Source organism: Geotrypetes seraphini, chromosome 5 (assembly GCF_902459505.1).
Source record: "Geotrypetes seraphini chromosome 5, aGeoSer1.1, whole genome shotgun sequence".
Taxonomy (NCBI): domain Eukaryota; kingdom Metazoa; phylum Chordata; class Amphibia; order Gymnophiona; family Dermophiidae; genus Geotrypetes; species Geotrypetes seraphini.
In genome coordinates, this window is record NC_047088.1 from 138,631,629 (window position 1) to 138,651,429 (window position 19,801).

Sequence of the window (19,801 nt, forward strand, 5' to 3'; positions counted from 1 at the left end):
TTTAGTGTTGAATTGTAAAGTTTAATATAGACCCTCCAGGTCTGTCTATTTGAAGGGGATTTGGACTTTTTCCATTTGCGCTCCAAAGTGCGACATTTCTGTTTCAGTTCTCTGTGAAGCGGTAGGTACCAGGGGGCCTTTCGGGGGTAGGAGATGGTTTTAGTGGATATTGGAGCAAGGGAGTGGTAGATGGATTCGGAGAGGGAGATCCAGTTGCGCCAGTAGGATTCGGAGTCTGTGGGCTTAGGATTGGAGGAGAGTTGGTTGAGGAATTTGGACCAGAATAGGTTGGTCGAAGTTTTTTTGCGGAAGGTTATGGAATGGGAGGAGTGGGATGGGGATTCGAGGTGTGACATGAAAATGGGGAGACAGGTAGCCCCTAAGAAGTGGTTAGACCAAGGAACTTGTTCCCAACGAGTGTCGTCGGTTGAAGTTTTGAAGGCGGTAAGATCAAGGAAAGTGGTGAAGTCTAATGTGTGCCCCTTTTCGTGGGTTGGAGAAGAGGTAGGTGAGGGGAAACCGAGAGAGATAAGGAAGTTGTTAAATTCAATCGTGTCCTTGCTGTTGGTATCGTCAAGGTGGAGATTGATATCACCAACGATCAGTAGTCTTTGAAATTTAAAGAAGGCGTTTGTTATGGCCTCAAAGACGAGATTGGAGGAGTTGATCCAAGGGGTAGGTGGGTGGTATAGTAACAAGATGCCCAATGGGTGAGTGCGGAGTTCATCATTGACAGAGGCAAGCATATATTCTAGAGAGGCATGAGTGCCCTTCTCGAGGAGCTGGACGTCAAAGAAAGATTTATAGAGGAGTGCCAGTCCGCCTCCTTTTCGATTGGATCTGGGGGAGAAGAGGCCTTTATAACCGTGGGGGAGGAGTTCGTTTTGTGTAAATAGATCGTCTTTGGCGATCCATGATTCCGTGATGCACAGGAATCCAGGGTCGAGCTCGTCTAGAAGGTCCTTCAAGATTTGGGTCTTGTTGCATGCGGATCTGGCATTGCAATAGAGTGTCAGGACTGGGGTGAGAGAGTCAGAGGCAGCGTTGGGAAGATTGGCAGGGGGCAATGGCTTTAGTGAGTCTTGGTTGACTTTTCGGGGGTTTTTCTTGAAAGGGGGATTTCTGGTGCGTGTCAGTGTGGGGATTCTGAGGCCAGCGCAGATATTGTTGGTGTTTGCGGGGTCGAGTAGGTTGTGAGAGGGAGGTATAAAGACAGAGGGAAGTATAGAGAGGTGAGCAGAGTAAGAGGAGAAGGAGCCAGAGGGATGGATTCGTGGCGGGGTTAGGACAAGATGGTTGGTGCGTGAATTCTGCAGCAGGGGAGGTTAGTGTTAGCTACGGAAGGAGCAGGAGACTTAATTAGGCTGGCTGAGTGAAGAGTCAAGAGTAGGGAAGAGAGATGGTTTGTTGTTATTTTTGGGTCGTTCAGAGGAGGAGCCTTAGTGGTGAACGCAATTAGCAGCTAAGCACTTTACAATATGGAGCCTAACACGGAGAGACTTGGGGCAGTAGATGGTTAGCGGAAAGATTGTACAGCCAAGGTTAGTGTGAAGCCCAAGGATGTGCTGGGGGGGGAACAGGGGTAACAGAAAAGTGACTATTGGCAAAACTTTTGGCAGTGATATAGTTTGGCACTAAACAAAAGCATAGACAGTAATAAAATTTGGCATCTAAATAAGAGCATAGATAGTAATAAAAATTTGGCACTAAAACAGGAGCACAGACAGTAATAAAATAAAATTTGGCATTGGGCAGCATCCGGATTGGGAGGGTTAGACAAGAGAGAGCTGTGGGTCTGGAGGCCAAGGAAGGGGAGGGCGGTGAGATTAAGGCAGAAGGGAGCCCAAACGTGCTTACACGGTCTTGCACGGGCTTCGGCAGCTCTCAGGTGGGCTGAAGGAGGCAGAGAAGAGCAGAGGCAGGGCCGATCACTCCTGCTCCAGCGGTGTCGGGAGGAGGAAGGGGGGACGAGGATGGCGGAAGCTTCCTCCTTCCTCTGCCTTGAAGAGCTGTTAGAGAGCTAAAACATTCGGGGGCTGAAGGGAGACCGATCGTTGGGTGGGCAGAGGCGAGCCCGACAAGTGGAAGTGGTCTTTAGCTGTAAAGGCTGTGGGGCAGGTTCAAACTGCCAGTCTGATTCCCGTTGAGCCTTCCAACTGGCTCAGCGGTGCAAAGGCGAGGGGGAGGGGCGGAGTTCACTCCCACGCCCTGGGGGTGTTTAGCCCTGCTCCCGCTCTGTTTTGCTGCTCCCGGTTGAACTCGGGAGGTAGAAAAGGTCACTTGTATAGTGATTGCAATGAGCATTCTAGTGATATTTTTGAGCTACTAAGGAGCTATCTTGTTCAGGTATGAGACCATAAATTGAAAGGCTGTATGTGTGCATTTCTATGGTACACAAGCTATTATATATAAAACATGAAAACACAATGATACACAACCTACATGCTGCCACGAGCAGTTAATATGCATTACCACCACTGTTAATCTCTGCAAACTAGCTTGCAATACTGTTTACATGAAATCTGTGTTGAGTTGAGATGCAAAATAGATCTAACATAATATAACATCATACTTCTTAACCGCGTAACCATAAGTTCAACGCGGTTTACAAAAGGTTATAAACAAACAATTTAGTAATGACATGAAGAGTTATTTGACCAAGTATTTTGAAAAAAGATAGGTTTTCAATTGGGTTCTAAAATGTTTATAAGATACAAGCTCCAAGTAGTAATGATCGAAATGCTCTATCGTGGGAAGCTGCTTGAAATGCTAGAGTATGGTCGAGAAATTTCTTGCTTTTACAGCTCTGAACTGATGGAAAAGTAAACAGGGCATGAGATCTCCTACTGTAATTGTGCAATGCTAAGGAAAATCTATTAGCCATGTAAAACGGAATGGAACCATACATACATAACCTTATAACAAAAACAACCCAATTTAAACAGAACTGGAGCCTCCATCGGAACCCAATGCAACTCACAATAAAATGCATATTAACTGCTTTGCAGATGGATTAATGCAGAAAACCTTTACTATTACTTTAGTATCTGCGAAAATGTATGCCTCACTTGTCTCATTAAAATCAGCTGTTAATCAGCATAATAAATGTTTTGCTAGCCTACTTCAGTATACAGTACTCCCCCAATATTCGCGGAGGTTCCGTTGCAGGAACCCCCGCAAATCTTGAAAAACCGCAAATATGGTTTTTCATGGGAGAGACTGGAGAGGGCAGCGGGAGAGACAGGAGAGGGCAGCTGGAGCACCAGCAAGTGCAGGAAATCACTCGCTGTATGCTTCGACCGCCTCTTCCTGCACTAAGTCGGGCCTTATCAATCAGGAGCTGCATGTCAAAGCAGCTCCCAATTGGATAAGGCCCGACTTAGTGCAGGAAGAGGCGGACGGAGCATACAGCGAGTGACTTCCTGCACTCGCCGGTGCTCCAGCTGCTCTCTCCTGCCTCTCCCGCTGCCCTCTCCTTGTCGGTGGTTCACGGTCGGAAAATACCGCGAATGACAGGGACCGCGAACCGCCAACCACAAACGACCGGGGGAACACTGTATTAGTCCCTTAAAGTCCATGAATTGCTGATTTCCATAGACTACTCAGTTCCCACTCTGAGACTTTGTGATCTTGAATAGCATGTGTCTTTATTTTCTTCCACTAATTGAAAGCAGTTATGTAATGTGGAAACACATCTGGCTGGAAAGTGGCTGCATAGATAGGCTATTATTAAAAATAAAAAGACTGCAACAGAAATAATATTCTCACTGTAGTCCAGCTCTCAGGGCATCCACATTCTTGCTACCATCCAGGTCTTCCATGCAATTTGCCAGAACAGAGATTGTTCTTTCATCAAATTCATTCAGACGTTCCTGTGAAGTACACGAAGATCAAGAAACATAAGAACTAAGTTACAGAAAAAGAGATTAGGTTCTTATCTTGATATTATATTTTCCAGTAGATAGGAATGATATGCTGAACTTTAGGGTACTGTCTATTTTCATGATCATAGAGCAGAAAAATGTCTCACAGCTTTTGAAACATCCTCCTTCTCCCAGAAGTCTGCTATCCTCTTCAGTTTGTTTCAAAGCATGCAAGAGCTCTGAGTGAAAGACAGAAGGAGGACACAAGGAACTCCTTTTTTTTTTTGTTCAATAAATTTTTATTGAGTATTTTGAAAAATACAGGGAGCAATTCAGATACATAAAAATAATATAACGTTTTGTATATATATGGTCTATAAATATAAAATTAACTATAAAGGACTATAGTATTAAGAAAAGCTCAGAGTAATGGAGTTGTTTGTGGAGACTGTATGAGAAAAAGATGAGAGAGAACAGAATAAAAATTAAAAAGAGAAAAGAAAGAGAGAGGAAAAGTGAAGAAAAGAGAGGGAAGACAGGAGTGTCTACAAAGCGGAGCGTACATATGAATCTAAGAATGACCAGGGTGATTTCTTGCTTTTCAAATTCATGGAGATTCGGAGTGTGAATTTATTTTCATATGCATATGATTCAAATCTATGATACATACATAGTGAGTTCCACCAAAAAGTATAATCTAATAACGAAAAAGATTTCCAATTTTTCAGAATGTGCATGAGAGCAGTCACAAACATGGTATCGATGAGTTTAGAAGGACATTTTGATTGCGCGAAGCAGGGATGTTGAGATCGAAGGATTATAATGTCCATAGAAATCTCTTCTGAGCAGTTAATGATAGATTGTATGGTATTCCAAATTTGGGTCCAAAAAGAGCGGACTAAAGTACAATGAAAAAACATATGATCAAGAGTTCCCTCCTCTTTCAAACAATTCCAGCAGAGTCTAGTTTTAAGTTGGCTTTCCACATGCGGAATGGGGTCCATATTGCATTCCCCATAATAAAGAACATTGATTGTGAAACTCTAGAAGATAAAAGCGGGCGGTTTGTTGAAGACCAAAAGAGTTCCCAGTCAATGTCAGAAAGCAGAGTGGTGAGTATATTATCCCAGTGTTTCATTGATTGATATGAAAAAGTGAAGAAATGATCTCTCAGAATATTATAGAAAAAAGATATAGCTTTTCCTTTTGATAGAGACCATAAAGACCAATGGCAGATAGTATTTTTGGACGACATGAAGTCATACCGTATATTCACAGAAGATAGCACTTCAATGAGTGAGATCCACTGTGAATAAGCAGAGGAAGGCAATAGGTATGTGGAGCAGAGTATATCAAAAGGAATTGACGTAGTGAGAGTAGACAATTGATGAGCAAACCATATACCTGCTCGCTGCCACCGTTTCCATGAAAGGGATTTGCCTTGGTTTTGGATTTTGGGATTATTCCAAAGAGACATGAGTGGGCTAACACTAACTGAGATCTCAGCTATATTATCTAAATGATGGAGAGCATGCTGCGTTGAATTCAACAGAGAATATTTTCTCAAATGTCTAGGTATTGATATCGTTAGTAAGCAGGAGATGTGTAGAGGTTTGCATAGAAAACACTCCATTTCAAACCAAGTAGGAGGGTCTTGAGAAAAGGAGTCATTAACCCAGTAAGCTCCATATTTAGCTAATGAAGCAATATAATAATGGTAGAAATCCGGGAAGTTAAGACCATCGTTAATTTTAGAGGCCTTCAGCTTGGCTAGAGCAATTCGAGGTTTTTTCTTGTTCCATATAAATTCAGATAGTTTCCTATTTAGCCAATGGAAAAATGATTTCTGGCATAAAAGAGGAAGCATAGAGAGAATGTAATTAATTTGAGGTGCTAGGGTCATTTTGATGGATGCTATCCTACCCCACCAAGACAAATAAAGTGGAGACCACCGAGATGTAGTGTTAAGAACTAAATTTTTGATTTTAGATATATTAAGATCTTGAGCAATGACCGGATCCTTGTGTATTAAGATCCCCAAGTATTTCACAGCTTCATTAGACCATGTGAATGGAAAGTTAGCCAAATCTGATTGAAGAATGTTATTGTTCAGAGGAAAGATTTCTGATTTCTCCCAATTGACAGAATATCCAGAAAATCGGGAGTATTGTTTGATGATATGTATAAGATGAGGAAGAGAAGATTGAGGGTTCCTAAGAAAAATTAAGACATCATCAGCATAGGCTGCTAATTTGAAGTTTTGATCAGAAGAGGGAATACCGTTAATTAAGGGGCTTTGTCGAATAGCAGAGAGAAGAGGCTCCAACACTAAATTGAACAGTAGTGGTGAGAGAGGACACCCTTGTCTAGTGCCTCTGTGAAGGGGAAATTTATTGGATAGAGAATTATTAATTAGAATACGAGCGGTGAGACTGTGATATGTTTCTATCCATTTCGTGAAAGATGAGCCAAAATTATACCATTTCAGGACACAGAAAAGAAAAGGCCATTCCACTCGATCAAAGGCTTTTTCAGCGTCTATAGCTAGGCCTATTATTGGGTCTGTCAATGTTTTAGCTGAGTGTTAATATGGTGAAAGAGGCGCAAGTTATCTCCTATATATCTTTGTTTGATAAACCCCGTTTGATCTTTATGTATAAGATGTGGAATCACTTTGGTAAGTCTTAGTGCAAGTAATTTTGCCATTATTTTGTAATCTAAATTAAGGAGAGAGATAGGACGGAAGTTTTTGACCAAAGTGGCATCCCTGTCAGGCTTAGGAATTACTACAATGGTGGCTTCAGTGAAATTAAATTGTTTATCTGGAGTGGAATGGAGGAAATCATAGTATGTAAGGAGATGAGGAGCTAAAATGTTTCGGAATTGTTTAAAAAATTCGTTAGTGAAACCGTCCGGACCAGGGGCTTTCCCAGTCGGTAGGGAAGATATGGCAGCTTCTATTTCTGTTATGGTTATCGGAGAATCTAGTTCCAATTTAAGAGAGTCCGATATGGTCGGATGAGATAAGGAGGAAAGAAAGGAGTCTATATTTGATTCAGAAGCCGCAAGTTCAGATTTGTATAATGAAGCATAGAAATTTTCGAATTGAGAAGAAATTAAAGATCTGGTTTTGACTAATTGTCCTGATGAATTTTGGATAGATGTGATATGTAGTCTTTTGGATTTAATTTTAAGGTATCTGGCAAGGGGGCGACCCATAAGATTATCTCCCATATAATGGCCAGAATTGGAGATGAAGATATCCCGTCTGGCTGTGCATGAAACTAAAGTATTATATTCATATTTAAGTTTTTGGATACTTTGGAGAATATTTGGGTCATGTAAGTGATTAGACATATGCTGTAGTTCTAATGTTTTAATAGAGTTTTCTAATTCTTTTTCCTTTATCATGGAGACACAAGGAACTCCTAGAAACCAAGGTTCTGATCTGCTCATATAACATTATAAACAATCAATAATGAAACTGTAATGTATAAATGAACGAACATTACCATACAACAGCTTGAATATTAGTGGAGCTCAATTATCTATTGAGATTCTATTTACAAACTGATTCTGAACCCATAGTCCAACTGGCAGATAAGTCTTAGTTATGGAGAGGGACCATGAAGCATAAGGCAGAAACAGGCACATCAGAAATTATTGGGGGGGAGGGGGGTCAGCATACAGTGCCATTCCTATCTACTGGAAAAGATAGTCAAAATAAGAACCTAATCTCTTTTTCTAGTGCAATAGGAATGGCATGCTGAACCATAGGGAGGTACTTAAGCTCTCTTTGCTTCCTCCCTCTGCCATTCAGTCTTGCCACAGCCCCGCAGACCTTCATCAAGGTGATGGTAGTAGTGGTGGCCCACCTCTGCAAAATGGGTTGGCTTGCCCACCCTTACTTAGAGAACAAAGACAGTCTTTCTTCCAGAGGCACATAGAGAGAGATCTGAGACTTTCAGAGCATTCCTGCTCCGATGGCCTGGCAGTACATGCAGATTCTGGGATCGATGGCATTAACCATGGATGTAATCCCCTGGGTAAGGGCGCACTTGTGCCAACTCTAAGAAGTGCTCCTTTCCCAATGGTGCCCGCAGAGGGATCTGCTGCCTCAGCAGCAACCTTGGACAGCGGAGGCTCATGGTCATTTGGACTGGTAGTTAAATCATCTCTCTTTCCAAAGGAGCTCTCTTCTGTGTCTCGACAGGGAGAATTCTGATGATGGACGCTAGCCTTTGTGGCTGGGGAGCGCATTGAGAGGGATGTCCGGTTCAGGAATGCTGGTCCCCTTCCTGGAGGAAGTGGTCGATCAACTGCTTAGCTTCGGGCCATTCATCTGACGCTTCTGAAATTCGAAAGCACCTTATTGAACAAGGCAGTTCAAGTCTTCTTGGACAATGTAGCAGCAGTAACCTATGTCATTTGCCAAGGGGGCTCCAGCAGTGCACCCCAACGCCTGGAAGCCCACATGCTCTTTCAATGGGTTGAAGCTCATCTTCTAGTGCTCTTGGTGCTTATGTAGCAGGAATGGACAGTGTACAAACGGATTTCCTCAGCCAGCAGACTGTGGATCTTGGGAAATGTTTATTGTCCCAGGAGGTTTTCACATGTATAGTGAAGCGGTGGAGACGTCCATAAAAACATAAGAACTGCCATCTCCGGATCAGACCTTCGGTCCATCAAGTCCGGCGATCCGCACATGCAGAGGCCCAGCCAGGTGTACACCTGGCGTAATTTTAGTCACCCCTTTATGCCTCTCGTAAGGAGATGTGCATCTAGTTTGCTTTTAAATCCTAGAACGGTGGATTCCGCAATAACCTCCTCTGGGAGAGCATTCCAGGTGTCCACCACTCGCTGCATGAAGCAGAACATCCTGATATTTGTCCTGGACTTGTCCCCCCCTTAGCTTCAGTCTATGTCCTCTTTTCCTGCTCTATTTTGTCGATTCTTTTCAGTATTTTGAAAGTCTCGATCATATCCCCTCGCAGTCTCCTTTTCTCAAGGGAGAACAATCCCAGTCTCTTAAGTCGTTCCTCGTATTCCAAGTTCTCCATACCTTTTATTAGCTTCGTTGCTCGTCTCTGCACCCTCTCCAGCAGTTTTATATCCTTCTTTAGGTTGGGAGACCAATGTTGGACACAGTATTCCAAGTGTGGTCTGACCATTGCTCTATAAAGCGGCATTATAACTTTCTCCAATCTACTCGTGATTCCTTTCTTTATCATGCCTAACATTCTATTTGCTTTCTTTGCCACTGTCGCGCATTCTGCTGACGGTTTCAGAGTCCTATCTATCAGTACACCCAGGTCCTTTTCTTGTTCGCTCTTACCCAGAGTTGCACCTGACATTCTATACTCGTGTTCCTTGTTCTTTCTGCCTAAATGCATTACTTTGCACTTTTCCACATTAAACTTCATCTGCCATTTCTCCGCCCATTTCTCTAACTGACACAAGTCACTCTGGAGTTCCTCGCTATCCTTCTGCGATCTGATTGCCCGGCATAGCTTTGTGTCATCTGCAAACTTGATCTCACTGGATGTTCCTTCTTCTAGGTCATTGATGAAAATATTAAATAAGATGGGCCCAAGTACCGAGCCCTGGGGTACACCGCTAGTCACTTTCTCCCAGTCTGAGAACTTCTCATTTATGCCCACTCTGCTTTCTGTTCTCCAGCCATTTGCCTATCCATCTTAGTATATCTCCCTTTATTCCATGGCTTTGTAGTTTCCTGAGAAGTCTTTCATGTGGAAGGAGATTGTAAGAGCTGTGCCTAGTCCTGAGCACATGGCAGAACAGTGAGCGGAGAATGTGCTAGCAGGAAGAAGCAGAGAGAGGAGCAGAGAAGGTGGTGCTAGCAGGGGAAGAGGCGAGAGCTAACTCCGCCCACCCCTGACGTCACCAGCCAAATTTCCCCCATAAAAGGGGACGAGCCAAAAGCAGAGAGTCCACAGTGCAAGGCCAGCCGAAGGGAGACTGTAGGAGCTGTGCCTAGTCCTGAGCACATGGCAGAACAGTGAGCGGAGAGTGTGCTAGCAGGAAGAAGCAGAGAGAGGAGCAGAGAAGGTGGTGCTAGCAGGGGAAGAGGCAAGAGCTAACTCCGCTCACCCCTGACGTCACCAGCCAAACTCCCCCCATAAAAGGGGACGAGCCAACGGTGCACAGCCGTTCAGCGCGCGGCAAAGGCGCTCGCCTTAGCGAGAGCGCCTTTGCGAAGAGCCTTAAGAAAAGCCAAACTACACAAGACAACGATTCCTTAGGGCAACAAGCGGACCTCTCAAACACACTATCCCTTCACCCTAATCGTACAGGCTCTCATACTAACTCACAGACAGCAACCCTCTCAGACATCTCAAACTCTCAGTCTCTCAGACACCCTTATCTTTCAAGCACTAGATACCCCAATCTTCCAACTCTCAGACACCCTAATCTTTCAAAATCTCACACCTGCTCACAGACAGCCATCGCGCCCAGCAGTCCGCACCCGCGGTGGCCCATCAGGCCCATGACCTGTACGGTGATCATTGTCTGAACCTTTAAATCCCCTTGGTCTCTATCTAAACTCTCTCTATATCCCATCTCTACCTCTATCTGTATCCCTCAATCCCCCTATCTTTCAGGAATTTATCTAATCCTTCTTTAAAACCCTGGAGTGTACTCTGTCCTATCACAGCCTCCGGCAGTGTGTTCCATGTGTCCACTACCCTCTGAGTGAAAAAGAACTTCCTAGCATTGGTTCTAAACCTGTCCCCTTTCAGCTTCTCCGAGTGCCCCCTTGTACTTGTGGGTCCCATTAGTCTGAAGAATCTATCTCTGTCTACCTTCTCGATACCTCTCATGATCTTGAAAGTCACTATCATGTCTCCTCTGAGTCTCCGCTTTTCCAGGGAGAAGAGCCCCAGCCTTTCTAACCTATCTGCATATGAAAGGTTTTCCATGCCTTTTATCATTTTCGTCGCTCTTCTCTGGACCCTCTCAAGCATCGCCATGTCCTTCTTGAGGTACGGGGACCAATACTGGACACAGTACTCCAGGTGCGGGCGCACCATCGCTCGATACAGCGGCATGATGACTTCCTTTGTCCTGGTTGTGATACCCTTCTTAATAATACCCAACATTCTATTTGCTTTCTTTGAGGCTGCTGCACATTGTGCCGTTGATTTCATTGTTGTATCCACTAGCACACCCAAGTCCTTTTCAAGGTTGCTTTCCCCTAGCACCGATCCCCCCATTTTGTAGCTGAACATCGGGTTCTTTTTCCCTATATACATGACCTTGCATTTCTCTGTATTAAATCGCATTTGCCATTTGTTTGCCCACTCTTCCAGTTTGTTTAGGTCTCTTTGTAGGTCTTCGCATTCCTTCGCGGTCCTAACCCTGCTGCAGAGTTTGGTGTCATCTGCAAATTTTATAACCTCACACTTCGTCCCCGTTTCCAGGTCGTTTATAAACGTTTATGAACAGCAGCGGTCCGAGCACTGACCCCTGTAGAACACCGCTCGTGACACTCCGCCAGCCTGAGTATTGTCCCTTCACCCCAACCCTTTGTTTTCTGCCTGCCAACCAGTGTTTAATCCATCTGTATATATCTCCTTCCACCCCGTGGTTTTGCAGTTTCCTAAGTAGTCGCTCATGGGGCACCTTGTCAAAGGCTTTCTGGAAGTCGAGGTAAATGATGTCTATGGGTTCCCCTTTGTCCAACTCGCTGTTTATACCTTCAAAGAAGTGCAGTAAGTTTGTTTGGCACGACCTTCCCCTGCAGAAGCCATGTTGGCTCTCTTTCAGTTGTCCGTTTGTTTCCATGTGCTCACAGATGCTGTCCTTTATCAGTGCTTCCATCATCTTGCCCGGAACTGAAGTCAAGCTCACCGGCCTGTAGTTCCCGGGGTCACCCCTTGATCCCTTTTTAAAAATAGGTGTGACGTTAGCTATTTTCCAGTCCTCTGGGATCTGCCCCGTTTTTTTTCTAATTTTCCTAATTCTCTACCTTACTGACAGGCAGACCTCAATTACAACTCAGCAATGGCAGGGAGGACAAGAAGCACGAAGTCTACAATCAAGACCAGTATTCCAGTCGCTATGGCGATCCAGGAAGTGACCACGGACTGCGTGCAGAAGGAGGAGGACCCAGGACGGTGGACAGAGGTCTCTGTGCAGACTGAGACCATCCCCCAGAGCTACACTACAGTCTCTACACAGACAGAGGAGGCCGCGCAGCTGGATGGAGATCTCATGCAGGAACTAAGGAGCCTCAGGGAGGAGGTGATACGCCTGAGAAGCATCCGAGAGGACGAGGCCTACATCGACGGAGTCGTCCAGGAGCTGTCCCAAATCACCGAGCAGGTCCATGACAAGTCCATCCTCGAGACGCCCAAATCATCAGCTTTGAAACCAACAATTGGGATACAGGAAATGGCTAGCGGCACTGACTCCTGGCAGCTGGTGACCTCCTCCACGGGCAAACATAGGAGACCCCCTACCCTTTTTCAATCTCTTCATCTTCTCCTTCTTCTTACAAACAGGGCAGCTATACATCAACCCCTCAACTTACCCTGCGGAACAGATTCCAGATTCTTCAGGAAGGAACTGCCGATGAGGAACAGGAGCAGGCCCAACACACAGCTCCATCTTCAGGGACAACTGACCGGCTCCCCCCAAAGAAGCGCAGAGTAATAGTCATCGGGGATTCCATGCTGAGGGGCACCGAGGGACCAATTTGCAGACCGGATATGCAATCTAGGGAGGTCTGCTGTCTGCCTGGAGCCAGGATACGAGATGTCACCGCCAGTCTGGATAGACTACTCACGCCCCGAGACTACTTTCCTATGCTTCTTGTCCACATAGGAACCAACGACACTGCCAGGAACACACCGGAGACCATCACCAGAGACTTTGGAGCACTGGGTGAGAGGCTGAAGCGGACAGGAGCGCAGATGGTTTTCTCATCGATCCTCCCAGTTAGAGGCAAGGGAAGAGCCAGAGATGAACGTATCCTGAGGACGAACGAGTGGCTACAGGGATGGTGCCGGGATATGAACTTCGGATTCCTAAACCATGGGGAAGCGCTACAAGGACTTCAAGGACCAGACAGACTCCATCTGACCAGTAGGGGTAAGAACGTCTTCGGACACCGAATAGCCCGCCTGCTTCACAGGGCTTTAAACTAGGTAAGTCGGGGGAGGGTACCCATTCACATATTGGTGCAGAAAGGAATTATCCTGATGAGGTGAGTCGAAACTCCGCTTCCATGTCCAAGGTAAGTACCCACATTGCAAACAGTTCTTTAGGAGTCACACCGACTCGGGTAGGATACGCCTCACAGGGACTTAGCAAACACAAGAAATGGAGGGCCATGTATGTCAATGCACACAGTTTAGGTAACAAAATTCTAGAATTAGAGGCTGAAATAAGGAATGCCGACCTAGATGTGGTGGCAATATCTGAAACTTGGTTCACAGACTCACATGGGTGGGATATGGCTATACCGGGCTACAATCTACTTCGTCAGAACAAAGAGGGCAGGTTAGGAGGGGGGGGTAGCTCTATACATTAAAGAGGACATCAAAACCACCAGGATCACAGATGTCAAGTACACCGGGGAGTCCCTCTGGGTAAACCTGGCAAGAGGCAGAGAAAAATGCCTGTATCTAGATGTGGTATACAGACCCCCAAGACAACTGGAAGACATGGACGCAGAATTAATTGAAGACATAGAGAATATCACTCTACGAGGAGAAGCTGTACTGCTAGGGGGCTTCAATATGCCTGATGCAGACTGGAACTCATTTTCAGCGACAACCAGCAGTAGCAGGAGGCTCTTAACCTCCATAAAGGGAGCACGTCTCAAACAAATGGTAACGGAGCCCACTAGGGCCCAGGCGATCCTCGACCTGGTACTCTCCAACGGGGAAAGCATCTCAGAGGTCTCAGTAGGAGATACGCTGGCCTCCAGCGACCACAACATAGTATGGTTCAACCTTAGGAAAGGCTTCCCTAGATCAAACACGAAAACAAAGGTACTCAATTTCCGGGGCACAGACTTCGCACGCATGGGAGATTTCGTCCATCGGACGCTGCAGGACCAAGCGGAGACCGATGATGTAGCAGCTAAGTGGTTAACACTGAAATCAACCATACATGAAGCAACTAGCCGCTTCATAAAATCAGTAAATAAACGACAAAGAAACAATAAACTCCAATGGTTCACCGCGGAGATCTCGCACCTCATTAAGGAGAAGAAAAAAGCGTTTCTCTCCTACAAGCGCATGGAGAAAAGAAAGGCAAAGGTAGAATATAGGACCAGGTCTACAGCGGTCAAAATGGCAGTTAGGGAGGCAAAACTTCGAGTGGAAGAAATTCTGGCAAAAAACATTAAAAAGGGAGACAAATCCTTCTTCAGGTATATTAGTGACAGAAAAAGGAACACAGGCGGGATAGTACGCCTTAGAAGACCAGACGGAAGTTACGTGGAAGCAGATTCCGATAAAGCCGAACTACTGAATGAATACTTCTGTTCAGTCTTCACCTGTGAGGCACCGGGACACAGTCCGCAGTTGAAGGCAACACAAAGCACAGAAGACCCGTTTCAGAATTTTGAGTTCACACCAGGTGAAGTTTACAGTGAACTGGCAAGACTCAAGGTGAACAAAGCCATGGGACCAGACAATTTGCACCCAAGAGTGCTCAGAGAATTGAGCGATGTCCTGGCAAAACCGTTGGCTGAGCTATTCAATCTCTCTCTAAGTAAGTGGAAAGTTCCCCTGGACTGGAAATTACCTAATGTCGTTCCTCTGCATAAAATGGGTTGCAGGGCTGAGGCTGCGATTTATAGACCGGTGAGTCTCACATCAATAGTGTGCAAACTCATGGAAAAACTAATTAAAAGCAAATTGGACACGATCTTGAATGAAGGGAATCTTTGGGATCCCAGTCAGCATGGATTCACCAAAGGTTGGTCCTGCCATTCCAATCTCATCAGCTTCTTTGACTGGGTAACAAGAAAGCTGGACTTGGGAGAGTCTTTGGACGTCGTGTACCTGGACTTCAGTAAAGCTTTTGACAGTGTCCCACACCGCAGGCTGCTAAGCAAGATGGAATCGATGGGGTTAGGAGAGACACTAACTTAATGGGTCAATGATTGGCTGAGTGACAGACTTCAGAGGGTGGTGGTTAATGGTACCCTCTCTAAAACATCGGAACTGACCAGTGGAGTGCCGCAGGGCTCGGTCCTGGGTCCACTCCTTTTCAACATATTCAAAGGGGATCTGACTCAAGGGCTTCAAAGTAAAATAACACTATTCGCTGATGACGCCAAACTATGTAATATAGTAAGTGAATGCAGTTTACAGAATTATATGGCGCAGGACCTGCTTACATTGGAAAGTTGGTCCTCAACCTGGCAGCTAGGCTTCAATGCTAAGAAATGTAAGGTCATGCACCTCGGAAGCGGAAATCCATGCAGGACGTACTTCTTGAATGGAGAAACTTTAACTAGGACTTCAGAAGAACGAGATTTAGGAGTAATCATCAGTGCAGACATGAAAATTGCCAATCAAGTGGAGAAGGCTTCATCTAAGGCAAGGCAGATATTGGGTTGTATCAGTAGAAGTTTCTTCAGCCGAAAGCCTGAAGTCATAATGCCGTTGTATAGGGCCATGGTGAGACCTCATCTGGAGTACTGTGTGCAATTCTGGAGGCCACATTACAGTAAAGATGTGCGCAGAATTGAATCAGTTCAGCAGACGGCCACCAGGATGATCTCGGGGCTCAAGGGTCTCTCGTATGAAGAGAGACTGAACAAATTGCAGCTCTACACTCTCGAGGAACGTAGGGAGAGGGGAGACATGATCGAAACATTTAAGTACCTCACGGGACGTGTCGAAGTGGAAGATGATACTTTCTTTCTCAAGGGACCCTCGGCCACAAGAGGGCACCCGCTCAAACTCAGGGGCGGAAAATTTCATGGAGACACCTGAAAGTATTTCTTCACAGAGAGAGTGGTTGATCATTGGAACAAGCTTCCAGTGCAGGTGATCGAGGCAGACAGCGTGCCAGACTTTAAGAATAAATGGGATACCCATGTGGGATCCCTACGAGGGTCAAGATAAGGAAATTGGGTCATTAGGGCATAGACAGGGGGTGGGTAAGCAGAGTGGGCAGACTTGATGGGCTGTAGCCCTTTTCTGCCGTCATCTTCTATGTTTCTATGAACGCTTTCTGGAAGTCCAAGTATATTATGTCCACCGGTTCTCCACTATCAATTTGTTTGTTCACGGACTCAAAAAATTGAAGTAAATTCATCAAACATGATTTCCCTTTCCTGAAGCCATGTTGATTGGCTCTCATCAGGTCGTGTGTATCCAAGTGCCGGACTATGCTATCTTTAATCAGTGCTTCAACCATCTTTCCAGGGACAGACGTAAGACTCACAGTTCTGTAGTTGCCCGGTTCTCCTCTTGATCCTTTTTTGAAAATTGGCATGACGCTCGCTATCTTCCAATCGTCCGGTATCTGTCCAGTTCTAATTGACAGGTTGGCAAGTTTGTGCAATAGCTCTCCGATTTCAACCTTCAGTTCTTTTAAGACTCTCGGGTGAATGCCATCAGGTCCAGGGGATTTGTCACTTTTAAGATTGTCGATCTGGTAGTATATCTGGTTCAACATTCGATCTGAGAGCATCAGCCGCCAACATGAAGGCGCCTCGATTCATTGGCCGAAGGCACAAGCCAAGAAGCGAAGCTCTGGATGCCATGGTTCAACCTTGGCCAACGTCAGATCATCTCTATACCTTCCCTCCATGGCCCATTATAGGCCATTTTTGCGCAGAATGGCGGCACATCAGGGAAGAGTGATTCTAGTTTTGCTAGACTGAACGAGACTCCCGTGTATGCAGAACTAGTATCTCTACAGCGGGGCAATGGTCTCAGGCTTCCTTCTCATCCTGGCTCCTCATGCAGGGCCCAACTGCTCTGTAGGATCTTGACCACTTTGGTCCTATGGCAAGGCTCTTTACCATGCAGTGCTGGAGCCAGGAATACTCGGGTGTAGTAGTTGCTACTTTTTTTGAGGAGTAAGAAGCAGTCAACCTGTGCAGATAGACGTTTTTGGGTTTTTTTTTTTTCTTTGGGCCCAAATTCCATAAGAGCACCCTTGCCACACCAGTCTTAAAAAACTGGAGACCCTCATCTACTAAAGTGTAAGGATTGTGGCACAATTTAGAGTGACCAGCTTAGGTGACAAAAGATGCTGCCAAGGCTGCTTCCAAACCAAAGGCTGCAGACTCAAAAAATTTTCTGAGTACAAAATTTATTTGGCAGTCTTGGGCATTCTTCAATACCATGCCGCTTTCATTGGGAAGAGATATGCACTTGGTAGCTTGCGCCACTAGAGAATACACCTTTGGTGGAACAAAAAGTTGGTTAAATGCAGCATCTATCAGATAGAGCTTAGACATTGCCTTAGCCACCACAGAGGCCCTTCCGGCACCTCCCAGTGATTGGTAAGCATCTTTATGATGTCTGAATGCGTTGGAAAACAGGAAATCTGAGGCTTAGTGCTGCTCATAAGCGAGCAATGCATAGCCAAAGCCTGAGGAGCCTCTAACTTCAATTCCTGGAGGGATTCTGAAAATTATTCCCATCAGTGCTGACGAGTCTGCACACAGTTGGGTCCTCACCAAGATCCGGAGCATTCTCTGGATCCTATACTCCCATGTTTGCAAGAGCATCACCCAGTGTAGAGGTCCCCCTTTTTTTTAAAATCATTTTTATTAAGGAATCAAAGAGAACAGGCAATAATAACAATACAAAACAGATGAGTAGCACAGAAGGTACAAGTAGATAAAACCGGTACAAACAGTCCGATCAGCAATATTCGGCAAACACTATCCGTTAACCCAACATAAACATGATAAATAGCACTTGGGTTACCTCCACCGTAGGCGCCAGCCCCTTAGATAGTTGAAACTGAAGATGCGCCGCACAAAAAGAGTTAGCCCAATTCCCTCAATCCCTTACTTCTTCTTTTACCCGCCTTGCTTCCCCTGCTGTCCAGACACAGCCTGGGAAACACCCGCACTCACACACCATCCATCCACAAACCACATATACAAACTAAGAAAAATCTGTCCCCTTCCAACCCAATGCGAGAGAATAGTGGGAGTTGCAAGTATGCTGTCCACAAAGTTTTGTATGCCTGAAAAATATAAATAAATAATAAATTTATTCTTGTATACACCCATCCGGGAGGTTCCGGGCGGTTAACAAAAGAAGAACTGTACAATCAGTGAGGTATACAAAATTAGAGAAGACATGAAAATGAAAAAAAAAATAAATAATAATCATCTAATATAATAAAATGGTAGGACGCGCATGCGCACTAAAAAAATCGTGTTCCCTGATCCCGTCGCGGAAACACGATTGCGCATGCGCGGGTTTTACATTACCGCACTCTGTTCCTCCTCCACCATGCCACGCCAGCCATGCCCGCCGCCGGCCTCGAGCTCCTGGGGGCCCCATGTCCGGCACCAGCCTCGAGCTCCTTGGGGCCGGCGGCGCGAGCCGCCCGGCCGGTGCTGAGGCCCCGCCTCCCGCCCTATACGCTCTTCAATTCCTCCAGACAGTGGTAGACCAAACAGGACCCGATCGGACACCAGGGTTCTACACACTCGCGGAACCCAAACTAATGTTCACAAAGAATTAATTTTTAAGTTCAGCAGACCCCAAGGTAATGTTGTGGCCGAAGTTATTTTTTAAGTTCTAAGCCGCTGTGCAACCCCCCCCCCCCCCAACTGGAGATCGCCGCTCTCCCCCCCTCCCGGAGATCGCCGCTCCCACCCGCTCCCACTGTGCAAACCCCCCCCCAAACTGGAGATCGCCGCTCACACCCGCTCCCACTGTGCAAACCCCCCCCAACTGGAGATCGCCGCTCTGAGCCCCCTCCCCCCCCCAACTGGAGATCGCCGCTCTCACCCGCTCCCACTGTGCAACCCCCCCCCATGGGAGGATGCGCCGCAGCAAAGTGCTGCACAGGTACTTGAGGGGGAGAGACATATCGCTTCTGCACCAGTACAAACATCCCTCCAGCGTTGGCACTCGCTGCACGTTAAACAGGCTGCTTCGGGCTTTCTCCTGCAGTTGAGTCCCTTTGCTGCGTCACTGATTACGTCATCAAAAACACAACAGAGAGCCTCAACGGCAGAAGAAAGCCGAAGCAGCCTGTTTAACGTGCAGCGACTGCCAACGCTGGAGGGAGGTTTGATATTAAAGTCTTGCTAGGAGGGTCGCAGAGTCAGCGGGGGTTGGGCTGGGAGGGGAGAGAAGCGTCTGCCTCGGGTGCTTCAGGCAGCAGCAGCATTTACAATTCGCTGCTGTTGCTGGCTTCAGGCCTTCCTCTCTGGCCGGTCCTGCCTACTTACTGTTTTCATGAAGACAGGACCGGCCAGAGAGAAAGACCTGAAGCCAGCAACAGCAATGAATTGTGAATGCTGCTGTTGACCAATGAAGTAGTTAAATGAGGAAAGGGAGCAGAGGGGGAGAGAATGGCTTGGAGGGAAGGAGGAAGGTATGCCAGACCAAGGGAAAAGGAAGGAGGAGATGGAGAGAGGCCATATGGGAGAGAAAGAGAGAGATAGAAAGAGAAGAGAGGGCAGTGAATGGAAGGGGCAACATAGAGGGTGAACAGTATTCTAGCACCCGATAATGTAACGGGCTTAAAGACTAGTTATATATATAATATATATATATATAATTATTTATCAAACTTATCAAACAAATAAGTTTTAAAAAAACTTTCTAAAAACATAAATAAAAATCCATTTGACAGATCAGCGGGCTTAACCAAGAGTTCATTTTCCCTAATTGAAAAGCAAAAGCCCTATTCAAAAATCTCTTGTAATATCAGGCCTTTACTGAAGGATACATATACATGGTGCGCCT

General features: G+C 45.8%; 1 protein-coding gene across 3 annotated transcripts in view; it reads right to left on the reverse strand.

Annotated features, from left to right (window-relative positions):
* The window catches only part of FASTKD2 (FAST kinase domains 2), a 226,557-nt gene that overhangs the window by 175,602 nt on the left and 31,154 nt on the right, over positions 1-19,801 (reverse strand). For all 3 annotated transcript variants that reach the window (XM_033946230.1, XM_033946231.1, XM_033946229.1), the window contains one exon: positions 3,769-3,872. In XM_033946230.1, the coding sequence (XP_033802121.1) occupies positions 3,769-3,872 (104 nt within the window). The remainder of the gene's footprint in view (positions 1-3,768; positions 3,873-19,801) is intronic.